The sequence below is a fragment of the Sceloporus occidentalis genome, unplaced genomic scaffold (genome assembly GCF_023333645.1).
Source record: "Sceloporus occidentalis isolate IW3139 unplaced genomic scaffold, rSceOcc1.0.p SCAF_128, whole genome shotgun sequence".
In the NCBI taxonomy this organism is placed as follows: domain Eukaryota; kingdom Metazoa; phylum Chordata; class Lepidosauria; order Squamata; family Phrynosomatidae; genus Sceloporus; species Sceloporus occidentalis.
Window position 1 is genome coordinate 514,734 of NW_028317108.1, and position 11,188 is coordinate 525,921.

General features: G+C 40.4%; 1 protein-coding gene across 2 annotated transcripts in view; it reads right to left on the minus strand.

The window, feature by feature from the left end:
* LOC149281698 (fermitin family homolog 3-like) overlaps window positions 1-10,838 on the minus strand; it is a 32,450-nt gene extending 21,612 nt beyond the window's left edge. The window contains exons 1-6 of one of the 2 annotated variants that reach the window (XM_089499025.1): window positions 10,679-10,838; window positions 3,571-3,804; window positions 3,318-3,443; window positions 2,762-2,927; window positions 2,552-2,654; window positions 2,086-2,193 (exon numbers count right to left, since the gene is read on the minus strand). In XM_089499025.1, coding sequence (XP_089355151.1) covers window positions 2,086-2,193; window positions 2,552-2,654; window positions 2,762-2,927; window positions 3,318-3,443; window positions 3,571-3,804; window positions 10,679-10,838 — 897 coding nt within the window. Of the gene's footprint in view, window positions 1-2,085; window positions 2,194-2,551; window positions 2,655-2,761; window positions 2,934-3,317; window positions 3,444-3,570; window positions 3,805-10,678 lie in introns of both variants that reach the window. The other variant, XM_089499024.1, reaches the window with a different exon arrangement.
* Between the last annotated feature and the right edge of the window lie 350 nt (window positions 10,839-11,188).

Sequence of the window (11,188 nt, forward strand, 5' to 3'; positions counted from 1 at the left end):
ATTCTGTTCATCTGTATCGGCTATATTTCCATACATTATTTATGTTTACCTGCAAATATAGGATTTGTATGTCTTATTCAGTTGATCAATACCTGGAGTGCTGTTTCCATGTGTTGTTTATTTGATCTATACCTTCAGTGCTGAGTGTACATGTGATTTCCAGTTGATCTATACCTGCAATGCTGGGTTTGTGTGTTCTGTTGGTTTATAACTGCAATGCTATGTTTCCATACATTATTTATGTATACCTGCAAATACAAGTTGTTTTTTTTATATCTCATTTAGTTGCATGTGCTGTTTCCATGTGTTGTTTATTTGATCTATACCTGAACTACAGGGTGTAAGTAAAAGAGCGGTATGGTTTAGTGAATGAGGGGATAAAGGGACTCTGGGGATGATTACAGGGGAGAGGACCTCTCAATGTCACGGTGCAGGACTGACTCTCACGGTCTTTCCCTGATCTGCAGTCAGTGTGGGAAATATTTCTTTTTTTGTTGTGGTAGCGGAGGGAGTGATTGCATGCAAGGAAGCGTTGAGCGGGGCCCAAGGAAATGCTTGGATATTTTTTCACTATAAAATATATTGGCAGCAGGGGCAAATATTTATATATGTTTTGGCAGCAGGGGCTAATATTTATATATTGGCAACAGGGTCTAATATTAATATATATATTGGCTGCAGGGGCTAATATTAATATATATAGGAAGCAGGGACCAATACTATATATATCGGCAGCAGGGTCTAATATTAATATATATCGCCAGCAGGGTCCAATATTAATATATACCAGCAGCAGGGGCTAATATTAATATATATATTGGCAGCAGTGGCTAATATATATTGGCAGCAGGAGCTAATATTAACATATATTGGCAGCAGGAGCTAATATTAACATATATTGGTAGCAGGGTCTAGTATTTATATTCATATCGGCAGCAGGGGTTAATATTAATATATATTGGCTGCAGGGGCTAATTATATATATTGGCTGCAGGGACTAATAATATATATTGGCAGTAGGGGCTAATATTAATATATACTGGCAGCAGGGTCAAATATTTATATATATATCAGCAGCAGGGTATAATTTTTATGTATATCAGCAGCAGGGTATAATATAAGTATATATCCGCAGCAGGGGCTAATATCAACATATATCCCCAGCAGGGGCTAATATCAACATATATCCCCAGCAGGGGTTAATATTAATATATATATCAGAAGCAGGGTGTAATATTTCTATATATCGGCAGCAGGGGCTAACTTCAAAGAGATAAGTGCATATTATGTAGTTAAAAATGCACGTCTAACGTGTGTGTATATATATATATATATATAGTGTATATGTACGGTTTTATAATTGGCCCCCCTACTTTGGTCCCTGGCCCCCCATGTGCCCCCTCTAAATATGAAAGCTGGAGACGCCACTGGAGGTTAAAGAAGGTAGTTAGAGGAAAGCTGATTATATGTAATCCATAGTAGTTTGGAAGCCAGGGGAAGGGGGGAAACTTGATGGAAGTTTGATGCGGATGTTCGAGGGAAGATTTCTTTAGAATGGGAGATTGCCCAATGTCTGGAGACTATGTTAATGTAAGAAAGACAACAATGCAAATTACACCAACACATATTACCCATGGTTTTATGACTTTAATATAATTTGAATTCCTGTCTTTGTGACACTAACATGGAGTCCAGACAATACCAAGGCTGTGTCATCTAACATTTTCACATGCTGTAAAAAATATGCTATGTCTAATTTGTACAATGGCTTATAGGCATATAGCATACTGTGATATAATCACATATAATACTGCCATATAATCCACATATGCCTTCAGACTATAACTATTGTTGGCTCAAGCCCAACACCTGGCTCATTAAAAGTAAGAGTACAGGGTAGAGATGAGCCTCTCAAATTCCTCTTTTGTAGGTTTTTCTGTTCACACAACTTTCCTTCTGTTGTAAGTTCAGATCAGCTTCTGTACAGCTCGCCAGGCTCAGACATGGCTCACACCTCTACTCTGGACTGAATGTTAAGCCAAAAAAAGACATACCCTTTTTATATAATTAGTAAATTTCTAGTACCTGTAAAGCAGCAAACACCATCATTTCCTCTTCTGTACACTCCGTTTCTTCAAGCAGCACAGCCCACCGCGCCTGCTCAAATAGCAAGTTAATGCGTACAATATCCATCTAGAGGAGAATAACATAAAGAGTGAATAGTTATTATTACATACAGTTCTATTTTGGCCTTTCTCTTGCTTGAGTCCACGATACTGAAACATCTGTGTTTTTAGGAATGCTAAGAGAAAATGTTTTAGAGGTCCCCATGTAAAGTGATAAAATTATAATTATATATAAGCTAAGGAGCTCAGGATCATAAACTATTGAAGATACACTGACATAATTTTATAGGGAATCTGTGTACTTCTCCCAAAAGGTGGTCTTAGCTGTTTAATTTGTATGTATAGTTGTGCCACATCTACACATACCAATGTTTTCTACCCCCAACCATCTTCCTTGCTCCTAACTCATAACCTCATTATCTTACCTTTGGATCAATATCATGGAATGTATAATATTTAAATTGCAGCCATAGCCTGTCGCCTTCTTGTATCCCCTGTTGCATCAGAGACTTAGAAGAGTCCAGCCACCTTCCGGAAGACAGTGGGGAATATCAGTTAACAGCAAATAAATAGGTGGTGAAATATAGGGTATTATGATGAAGAGGAAGTTATATGCTTGAAACATATTTTCACACCTGCCGTGTACTAAAGTTTTATCGGTCACAGAGATAGGTTTGGATCTCTTCTGTATATCCTCAGGGGTTAGTCCAGTCTGGCAGACTGACAGTGCACGGTAACTCTCTTGTGCCTCTGGGCTTGTAGTGAAATGAGATGGAATTCCTCCCAAAATTAGTTGTGTTGCTGAATCTGAAAAGAAGATGTCAGAAAGGGACACATGATGACAGGCAAGACTTTAATGATAATAATAATAAAAATATTTAGGTTGATTATCATTGTGAAATGTTGAATGTGTAAAACTGTTAACAGTTTTAAAAATATTAATTAGATATTCATAACATGGAAACAATGTGTATTTTTAATTAGTGGATAATTGATACGTTTTAAGAGCACATCATATAATTCACATTATAGAGATGAAGAGAGAAATCCATGGTGTGACATTAAAGTCTCGATTAACATAGTCAAGCCTTTTTTTTACCAGTGGACAATCTACCTTTGACAGTCACATAAACACTGGGAAAGAGGCATGTGAAATACTTTCTAGGTGTTTCTGAGGAAGAAGAAGGTTACCAGAAACAGGCTGAAAGGAGGTTAGATCAAATATCTCTTGAGTCACTTGATCTTTCTCTTTCTTCTTCTTTTTCTCACGCTCCTCAGGTGTCCTCAGGAAGGAAAGTTCTTCTGGGTGCCTGATACCTAGTTAAAACAGACATTAGATGAAAAAAGACAACTATTGTAAGAGATTTAATAGAAAGATGTATTTTACCAAAACTTGGTTCATGAGTGGTTGTTTATGATTGGTGGTTAAACTGTGGAGACTCACCCAGCACTTTGCAAACCTCAGCACATGCACTAAATGTGGTACTAGAGAAGGAAACCCGGATCCTTAGTGAACGCTGGTTGGGTAAAGATAAGATAACTGGCTTGTGTTGAGGAGTGAAATGGAGGAGTGCATCAGCCAAAATCCCATATTTGTCAAGTGTCCAATTAGTCTTCAACAGCCATTGGCGTTTTTGCTTCCACCAGAGGGCATAGTCTGACCAGTCCTGTGTTTTCCCTGTAGGAAATAATCAACAACTGTATAGTTGGATGTTTCCTGCGTATAGTAGGCATTTGCATGATACATCAGTGTATTTTATCTTCCACTGTTAAGACAGGTCTGGGGACAGAAGCATCTGGTTACCCTACCCTGAAACCCTCCATTTATTGTTTAAATGTCATAAAGTATATAATATACAGTCAATGTTATTATAAAAATTTCACTCAACATTCATCTCTTGGCAAAAGAAAGTTTATGAATCAAGCACAGGATGATTGGTGTGTAGGAGATGATGAGCTCATATCATTGGACCCCCTGCAGCAAAGAGATAGATAGTAGTCAGGACCCTGATAAGCCTGTGGCACTATATGAAAGATATTGACTGCAGTCACTGTGGAAACAGTCAGGTGATTTCCCCTGAGTTTCTGGAGAGGGTTGCGCAGGTGCCGCTTGGAGGCTTGTACTTGTGTCTGTACATTCTAGACCAGGGCTTGACAAATTTGTTGTGAATCTAGGCGCCAGCTAAAAAAGTTAGGAGCCAGGATTTTTTTTAAACTAACAGTTGGTCAGGAGTGATCTGATCATCATCAGCCCACTTACTAAACTCAGAGCATTTGACCTGGAAGCACCCTGGACTTTCAGGTCAGTGCTGGTTTTTGTTGTTTTTTGTAATTATTTTTTTTGATAATTTTTTTTTTAACGCTTTCAATGCTGATGTTCCATTGGAGCACAGCATTGACTGATATTTAGTCCCCACAAGCTTGTGGGGACAAATGTTAACCCCTGCAATGCGACGAATGTGTCATACACAATTGTGGAATTGAAGGGGTTAACGCTGCACTGTCACTCTCATGGAGCGATCAGGCAACAGGGGGGTGTTGAGGCTGGTCTCCACACTCATGTGGAGACCAAAGAACCCTCTCCCCCTGTCTCTGAAGCTGCCTCTGGCAGCTGGGACGCAATTGCTGGTCTATAGACCAGCCATTGCATGGGGAGTCTCTGATGACTGCTGTAGGCTTCCATGCCTACAGGAATCATCAAAAGGCTTGTGGGGCTCATTTTTTCTGTTGCTGGTCTGCCTGGGCTTCCAGGCAGACCACCAGCAGCAGAGCCCCTTACAAAACGTGAATTAACCCCTAAAATGCCTCGATCGCGGCATTGAAGGGGTTAACACTGCACTGTCGCTCTCAGGGAGCGATCAGGCAGCAGCGGAGGGTTGGGGCTGGTCTCCACACTCATGTGGAGACCGAAGAACCCTCTCCTCCTGTCCCTGAAGCTCCCTTTGGCAGCTGGGACGCAATTGCTGGTCTATAGACCAGCCATTTCAGGGGGGAGTCTCTGATGACTGCTGTAGGCTTCAATTCCTACAGGAGTCATCAAAGGGCTTGTGGGGGCTCGTTTTTGCTGTTGCTGGTCTGCCTGGGCTTCCAGGCAGACCACCAGCAGCAGAGCCCCGTAGAAAACGGGAATTAACCCCTAAAATGCCGCATTGAAGGGGTTAACGCTGCACTTAATCAACACTCAACCCCCTTTCCTGAAGCTGTCTGTGGCAGCTGAAAACGCGATTGCAGGAAAACCTACAGCCTACAGAATCACTCCGTGGCGGTGATCTCAGGCTCTGAGTGGCTGTGCTGTCTGCCCCAGGCGACCTGGGATTTGTCAAGCCTTGTTCTAGACTTTGAGTGCCATCATACCCATTTTCTGGGTGAGAGCATATATTGTGTCCACAACCCCTGCAGTCTCCATATGGCTTGAGTATTTTGTAAGGACTGGGCTGGGAGCTATAAGGCAGAAGGTACAGACACCTAGTAACAGGCAGTCCAAAAAATAAATATCAATAATTATTCCAGAATGTCAAGGGCATGCAGTACAGCATCACAAAGGTTTAACAAGTCAAGGTTGTCAAGCAGGAGACGACTGTGCAGCAGCGTAGTTGGACAGGGCCTGGTGCAGGCCGACTGCACTCTCCTGGGTGGGCACCTAGGGTAGTGCAGCCACATACCAAGACCCTGACATAGCAGCGGATGTTGTCCAGAACAAAGCAGAACTTGGAGATATCCTGCAGGCACCCTGGAGCAGGCATGAGACATATCTCTACAAATGGATGTGCAGGATGCTGCAGGCTGGGAGTAGGGAAGCTAAGCAGAGTAACAGCAGAACATAGCAAGAAAGGGGGACAGAGCGAGCAAGGGACAGGGAGACCGAGCAAAAAACATAGCCAGACAAGACATACATAATACAGGACACAACAAAGGACAAGGAACAAGGACCACAAGAGATGGAGTGAGGAGCCAGAATCCACATGGGGAGAAGAGAGAGGAACCGAGATCCTCTGATGATTCAGGGAAAAGAGGACAAAGGTACATAAGAGACAGACAAACATGAATACAGGAACTTAGGACTATATGATAACAACTGGAGATTCCGTCACATCATATGGTCATAGTATGCTTAGCCCACCACTACGCCAAAGTACTCCAGTATTTAGTGGGTCCTAACACTAAACCCTGCCTACTGAATTATTAATAAACTGAAACTAAGCGTTGAATCTAAACACAAAACCATACATTTAGACTGCAGACTGAGACAAACATAACAAACGGGTGGGGCACACCTTATAAAGGAAACAGAGCTGAACCAAAGAGCAAAACCGGAATCAAGGAATCAGAAGCACAGAACAGAACACAAGGAAATCCAGGAATGGAATACAGCAAAGAGGAAACTATAGCGAGACAGGGAAAATCAGAGATATGCAGCTCCGCAGCCTGAATGGACACAAGCGCAGGGTCAACAGTGTTTATATAGGGCTGCAGGTAACAAGCTCCTCCAACTGGTTACAGGTACTTTTCCTCTACAGAGCAGGATTTGGCCAGGTATGTACCTTCTAGAATCCCCACCAATGAGGATGCTCCAAGACTAGTTAGACAACCCCCCCCTGCCAGCCGCAGTTCGATTGCTCCACTTTAAGGCACTCTAGGCTATGGCTGTGGCCTATTCACCAGGGCTGTGAGGGGACCTGGATAAAGCCATTTGAGGTAGGGGACGCCTAGGGGCCTGTTGTTTCAATAGACTGTAAATGCACAATGTTATCACAAAACAAAAATTAGAGGGGATTTTTTTAAACTTGGTGACAAAGAAAAATCATGAAACAATTATAATGGGAAAGCGAATATTCAAGACTGATCTGCACCTGTATGTTAATGTACTATTTGAAAACATTTAATCTACTTAATACATTTAATTATATTTTTAAATGATGAACTGAATATATATTTTATTTAATAAACTACATTATTATTAAAGTATGTAAGCATTTCTTAATTGTACCCATGAATTCATTAAATGAAGGCCAACTAATATTAGGCCACTTTACATATATATAAAACTAAGATATAATTTGTACTTAGAATAGGGATTAGCTTTACCTTCATACATTAAATGAGAAGAAAGGTACAACCTATTGCAATATGAGCAAGAATTAGGATTATGAATCATTTTGAATATGACAGCTCTTCTGTTGGTGGTGCTAGTTAACTATTTTAATTTATTTTGTTCTCCATGGGCCTTCTTAGTAATGTAAATTATAAAGTGCCCAGCAAAGACATACTTCATATTAAGATTAGTTAAACTCTATATACTTAAGTTTGGAGACATCTCATCCAGATCTTGGTTATTTGTATACTGGGTACAAGACATGTATATTCTTTGTTCAGTCTTGAACAGGATAAACCATGTGAATGTTATTTCTGCATGTTCTGGACCCTGTATTTCTTAAGAGTTTATGATTATCTCCCACCATACTGTTCTCCATATCTGCCTTCTATTACTGACAGAATTGCTGGTGCATAGTTATTTTTGACATCTGACACTTCTTCAATACACAACATACATCCTTTGTGCTCATGGTCTAAAATTATCAGATTCTTCAATTTAATGTTTTAGAAATTATTCTTCACTCAAAATGTGTTGAATAAATTCAGTACCTTTCCATCACAAGTATTTCAACATAATACAGTCAGTCAAGCATGTGACATAAGACTGCCTTTATATAGGACTAGGCTAGGAACCTAGTAAGAAATAGGCTAACTAGATGAGCCAAAAGAAAATGAAATATAAAATAGTCAGAAAAAAAAGAACAGAAAACACCATAAAAACCGATACCCAGTGGGCCATTGGCCAACAGTGCCAAGCAATTACCCGATCTGCTGCGTGAGCATGAAAATGTATTGTGCAGCCACACATATCCAGCCATTGCCTGCCCTGCCATCGCCAGTCCAGCCCAGCCTATATATAATACTCTACTATAAGGTTTTAGAAAACTAATTACACAGCAAACATTTACATCACTAGGTAAGCACAATATTAACATTTACATGCAATTAACTTTTATATCACATGACTTAGTACAAAACACCCTGATCCAGCTACTAAGATGTGACGAAACTTCATGTAAAAAAATCCCCTCTTATGCCAACACTTTTTCAGGCTAGTGTGAGCATATATTAATAGTAATATTTGTTTTGAAGGAATTTTTATCAGAAGCAGTTGTGGCTTTATCTCTGTGGATATACTTTAGCTTTGTGTGCCCTATTTATTATTGCACTTAAATAAAAACATGTATCACTTAAGTGTAGTTTAATTCTGTACAAGTTTATTATTTGGATGTTTTACTTATTGGCATACCTGGGAAGTCTCCAGGTTTGTCCGGAGATTGCCCGGTCAAGACCCGAATCCTCCCTTTAAATGGGGGGTGTTTCCCACTGGCATCAGCAGGAAGGCCCCCAATGTCAGCTGGACCGCCCACTGAGGCCGGGGGAACTCCCACCGACATCACGGGACCGCCCGCTGATGTCAGTGGGCAGTCCTGCCGCGTTGCGCAAGGGAAGGACCTGGTTAGTCAGAGCCCAGAAGTTCCCAGGTATGCTTATTGGTGATCCATGTCCGGGTAATTTTATTTGTGAAGCACATCAAAAGGCTAATATTAGAAATTAATTCAATATTATGCTTAAGCATTTTTCATTCATTTTCCATCAAATTACTAACATGAGTCATCGTAGTGCACAGTTGTTTCACAATACAGTATGCATGTCATCACTGCAACCCCCAAAAACAATTTGGCCAGACATAGTGCAAGGTCAGTGTGGTTGAAATATTTTACTTTTGCATGTGGCCTATCTTGTTTTTTGGTTTAACATATAACATATAAGGTGTGTCATTTGCAGTATGTGGGAAGAACAGGTAGAACTTTCCAAAATATACTCACTAGTGGTGTTAAACAATCTCCATATGGAAACCATTACTTATACTTTAGACAGTAAAGATATTCTGAAAGAAGGCACCTCTATTCAAACAAGAATTAGGATCTGTCCAGACCTGTGTGTGTGTAAAAATGATTGGCAGCTTCAAGCAGGTCAGACCACAGATGCAACATGTCAGCCATTACTTTTGCCAATAATGGAGTCTGTCTATATCTCTGCAAATCACCATGCACCAAGTGGGCCCCCATCTGGGCTCTTACATCACCTAGTACAATAAGCAGTGTATCCATGCTGGGCACAGGAGACACATACATAAATTACACTGCTAGTAAGCAGCAACTGGGGGCCCCTTGCCACCAATGGCCATACCTTGCGGGACGTGGCCAGGGCTACCTGTTCTTCCTGACATTTTTGGGCATTCCCGCTGAGGAGAATTTGGATGTACCACATTGTTAAACTCTCCTGAGTCCAGCTACTTTTTGTTAGCTAAATGGCAGTGGTTTTTCCCATTTCACATGAAGCACCTTGACAGGTCAAGGAAACTTGTGTGCTTTAACCAAAATACAGTACTAAAGCTGCATATTTACTAAATGTATATATTAACACATTTGGATTTAATAATTTGTTCATATTGCCCACAGTGTTCACTCCCTGTTCCCAGTATTATTGTACAAAAATATCTTCCTCTTTTTTCCTTCTTTTGGTTATTTTAGTCCTTAGAGCTACCGGAAACTGGAGGACGTTTGTGACCACAAGCAGTCCTGGAAGAAGCTGATTATGCCAGTGGCCAGGGTTCTCAGCAGGGTTACATAACACAAGTTACAGAGTTAAAAGAGGTAGAAAGTGTGAGTGTGTGTATATATATATATGTGTATGTATTGTGGTAGAGAGTGTGTGTAAAGTGTTAGTGTGTGTGAATGTATCATGTTAGAGTGCGTGTTTGTGTATGCCGATAAGATATGTGTGCGTGTTATTCTATGGTGTTGGCGTGAGCATCTATGTTAGTATTTAAGGTTAGCATGTGTGTCTGTGGGTGTTGGTGTTAGTATATGCCGTTAGCCTGAATATATGTATCTATAGCGTCAGAGTGTCAAGGGTGAGCCTGAGGTTAGTGGTGTCTAGGAGACGGAGAGTGTGTGTTTATGTAAACTGAACCATCACTGAACCCAGCCAGGGCTGACCCTGCCATATAGGGGAACTAAGGAAATCAACCTGGGGTTGGTGGTATTTCACTACCCCCTTTCTAGCTGCACAGGACATTGCAGAGACAGAAACTCCCACAGGCTGTCCCTGATGGAAGCTGATTATACTAATGTTGATGTAATTCTCTGTAAGAGCCCATGTCACTGGTCTACTACATGCAGTGCAATGGCAAGCAAACAGTTATAAAGACACTTAAGTTTAGTTTTTATCATATATAACATGTAGAATAATAACTAAATTATGTGTTTAAAAAACATAACAAACCCCATCAGAATTCAGCACAATGTAAAACATGTGGGGTGTTTTTTTTGTTCCCCGGTTATTTAAAATTACCCAGAAATAGAAGGCAGAAGACTTGCCACATTACTTTAACATGCTCCATTTCATATGCAATCAGGGTATTCTAAAGCATGAATGGTGTATTAACTCACCTATTTTTTCCACCACCTGCAACATGACTCCTCCAATGTGAGTGTCACCCGTCACCCTGAGTGTCACTGGGTCAGCTTCATCTTCTAGCTTATGCATATAAACTTTCAGTTCCCAGGACGAATCTATATAGTCTCCACTTGATGTCTTGATTCCAGCCATGTTTTTGGTTTCCACACCACTCTGATAAGGAAACAGAATAGTTTTAGTCCTATATTATATAGTATTGCTAAAAATAATTATTGTCCAGCTTGAAGCGAATTCATGATGGTAATAGTATTCTTTATTAATATCTATCAGCTTCTATCCTCATATAAGACATATATACATTTCAAGTTAAGAGATTATTTGGTCTCCATTGTTTACATTATAATACAATTAATTTATGATCCAATGCTTCCACTTGTCCTGCTGTCAGCTATGGATGTGCTAGTGGCTCTCAGCAGGGTTATATAACACATGTTACCGGGTTAAAAGAGGGAGAAAGGGAGAGTGCATATATGTATATATGT